Source organism: Oryzias melastigma, linkage group LG2, assembly GCF_002922805.2.
Source record: "Oryzias melastigma strain HK-1 linkage group LG2, ASM292280v2, whole genome shotgun sequence".
Lineage (NCBI taxonomy): Eukaryota > Metazoa > Chordata > Actinopteri > Beloniformes > Adrianichthyidae > Oryzias > Oryzias melastigma.
In genome coordinates, this window is record NC_050513.1 from 19,504,584 (window position 1) to 19,508,007 (window position 3,424).

The window sequence follows — 3,424 nt, forward strand, 5'->3', positions numbered from 1 at the left end:
CTAAAAAAAAAAAAAAAACAACAACAACAAAAACACCTTTGGTTAGCCAAAACAGCTAGCATGTAGCTAAAATATTAGCTCAACTCCAAAACAACTTAAAAAAAACCTCAGTAAATGCCAAAATAGTCCAAAAAGGTAGCAGAATGTAATTTTTTAAAACTTTAACACTGTAACTTTTTAACATAATTATGAATAATAAAAAGGCAGGAATAATATCCCAGAATAAATCAACTTAAACCTCAAATAACTTTCAATATCTCTCCATAAAAGTACATTTAGTCAAAATTATACAAGTTAAAAATAAGCGCAAGATAACATCGAGCCATTGATAACAATAACAAAAAATGATCTGGAGGGCCGGATATAATTACCCGGAGGGCCGGATCTGGCCCCCGGGCCTTGACTTTGACACGTGTGATCTACATCAATCCAAAAAAACACGATGGGCAATTGATCCACAATATGAACAATGCATATTAAAAAGTAAAATAAATGATTGTGAAGGATAGCAAAATGAAGCTAAGAACACAGATAAGAACACTTACAAATGTTTTGTTGTTGAGAATGAGCTCCGTCTCGTTCCGTTCCAGGTTAAACTTGACCACGTGACCGTCTCTGTTCCTGTACACAACCTCGGACTCTGAAAACACAACAAAATAAATACGGTTGCTACTGCAGGTCATTAATACTTAGCTCTTTCATACATGAGGCATCACCAGTGATGAGAGATAACGCATACTCTTAGAACTACTGTAACTTTTATCAGTTTACGCAAATAACACAATTCCGACAGAAAACTTCACCTGGATGAATCAGAACCATTAACGATAGTCTATAAATGGGCCCAGCTCGAGACAAAGTGAAATACATGTAGAAGTTTACGATAAATGATATATATATGTTTCAAAATAATACTATTGGCGCATGACCTTTATCCTTCAAAACAAACTAAATTTAGGGTTGCTATGTAAGGTCTGCTACATGCTCCAACAGCTCCAGCTAAAACAAAAAGTAATGGATATGAAACAAAACTCTTTACCACCATTTATTTGTGAATTGTACCTTGAATCCACCCATTATAAACACTCAAAAAGATGATCCCTGTTCCCTTTAGCACTGACGCTAATTAAAAGTAACTGGACAGTAGAATTATCTCGTCTTTATGCGAGTTTAATTAAATTTACACTCAATTAAATCTTAAAACTGTGCCAGATTCACCGTTAATTGCACTTCGTTATGTCCACTGGTCATTTGAATCTCTAAAGACTGCAGGGCGCTGTAGTGAAACCAGAATTTTGGGTATGTGGCCTTATAATCGAATGAAACATGTTATGGTCGAGCACATTGTAATGCCAGTAACATTGTTAACTTTTGGGCATACATTACAGTCCAGATTCTATTTGGGAAAAGTCGATAACCAATTCTAACAACTTTACTAGCTTGTCTAAGTTATATAGTCATAAATGAACAAGTTAAAGCAGCTTTGACCAGGTGTTATTGACCCTTGTATTCAGTATTTTGCCACCATTAGCCAACACTTAGTGGCGTTGGGGCATATTTTTATGTGTGACAAAATAAAGCTCATGGATTCTGGGGTGTAGGCTCATGGATGTCAAAGCAAACTGAAACAACCGTCAACTGAATGCAAATTCGGATTATTAGAGAAGTAAAATGCCAGTAATTCTGGGCAGGTTTCTCCTTTTTATGCAAGGAGAGGCGACATGTTCATCTGGTCTTGGTAATTATCTTAAAATAAGGCTTTCTCTACCCACTCCACATGTGGGATGAAGTAGAAATGGGTCTACGGTGTCACAATTTAAACGGTTAGCTGAATAAGTAATTTTATGAAGCTCGGGGGTCTCAAATTAATGCCATTCCAATTTATACGAGTGGGAAGTCATCCAAACATCTAAAAACATCCCTTCAAATATAGACTATTTTTTTTCATATGTGTTCTAATCCGCCTGAAAGAATTATGACCGTTTTTGCTGTTCGGTTCAGCTTGTTGTGAGAGTGTTTTATCTTTGTCCAAGGATTAGAATAAAGGAGCAGCACACCTGCAGAAAAAGATACTCTTTCTCTGTAATTTGCATTACAGCCTGTCAGTTCGTTAACCGTCTCTCTGAACCATCCCGTCTATCCGGTGGGAATCCGCGGGCACGCCGGGATGGCCCACGCTGCATCTGCCCGACCACACTCTGGTTATTGAGAACCCAATGAGGACACTTGGGTGAAGCTGGTCGCTCATCCGAAAAACTTTCATTTTGAACGCGGTGTACAGACTGGCTACCATTTCTTTCCTGATGCTCTTTAAGCCGGCCTCATCAAAGTGAACCGGCAGCAGCTGTGTCTCCTTTTTCCCCCCTCTCCCATTCAGAGTGAATTTGTTGCTGATTACAGGGAAGGCAATCATTCCCTCTCTGGCGTGAGTGTGCTGCGAAATGCAAATGCTAAAAAGCTAATGTGGATTCACTTTGTTAGGAAGAGATTTATGGCAGGCTTCGCGTAGACGATAGATAATAAAAGAAACCACTAAACAAGTGGGAAACATTTTTGCTTCGATTCTGGTCTCCTGCAATCTAATTAAGCATTATCTCTGAAAGGCATTAAACATATGGCTCTGATGTCAATTCCTGTTTTGGGGAATTTATCTCTGCTGCTCTTCCACATATGCAAGTATTTATTTTAATGGGAGGAAGATGTGCTGAACCACAAAAGAAAGCTTAATAAATCATAAAGTTTAGAACTTTAATCCTAGATGTATTTTAAATCTTTAACAACAGAGATGTCACCAGCAACATCTAAATAAAACATGATCTTTGACAGGTCAGGAAGGTCTGGAAGTTCATGCATCGGCGGCTAGCTGCTTTTCTTCGTTTGAAGCTACATTCACATCACCTCGACTCTACGTGCTAAACGTGCGGCCGTTGAAGGTGTATTGAAAGTTCATCCAGGCTAAACTTTGACCAATCAGGGATTCAGATTTGGTACAGTTGGACAATTCTGGTCATGTGTTACTATAGTAACCTTTGTTACTGTGGTCCCTCTTCAAGTCACTGTTCACCTACACCAGTGTAGTCTTTGACCGTTTCCTCATTGTTCTCCAGATCCTTTGTACCCCACCAGGTGAGATCTTTCATGGAGCTCCAGGTGGAGCAACAACAGTTGAGCCTTCTTACAAAGCAGCTTGCTTATGGTGGATTGATTCATCCCAGTCCTGTTCAGGTCTACAATCTTGAACCTGGTGTCTTTTGGTCCTGGTGTCCAGCTCTTTGGTCTGGCCAATGGTGCCATTCAACAGCTCTCTGACCTTGCCTATAGTGTACTTCGACAGCACTCTGACCTAGCCTATAGTGTACTTCGAAAGCTCTCTGACCTAGCATATGGTGTTTTTCAAGAGTTGCTTGACCCAACATACGGTGTC

At 39.5% G+C, this 3,424-nt stretch overlaps 1 protein-coding gene across 4 annotated transcripts in view; it reads right to left on the bottom strand.

The window, feature by feature from the left end:
• LOC112156608 (inactive dipeptidyl peptidase 10) overlaps window positions 1-3,424 on the bottom strand; it is a 122,633-nt gene that overhangs the window by 58,737 nt on the left and 60,472 nt on the right. For all 4 annotated transcript variants that reach the window (XM_024288844.2, XM_024288845.2, XM_024288841.2 and 1 more), the window contains exon 4: window positions 546-640. In XM_024288844.2, coding sequence (XP_024144612.1) covers window positions 546-640 — 95 coding nt within the window. The remainder of the gene's footprint in view (window positions 1-545; window positions 641-3,424) is intronic.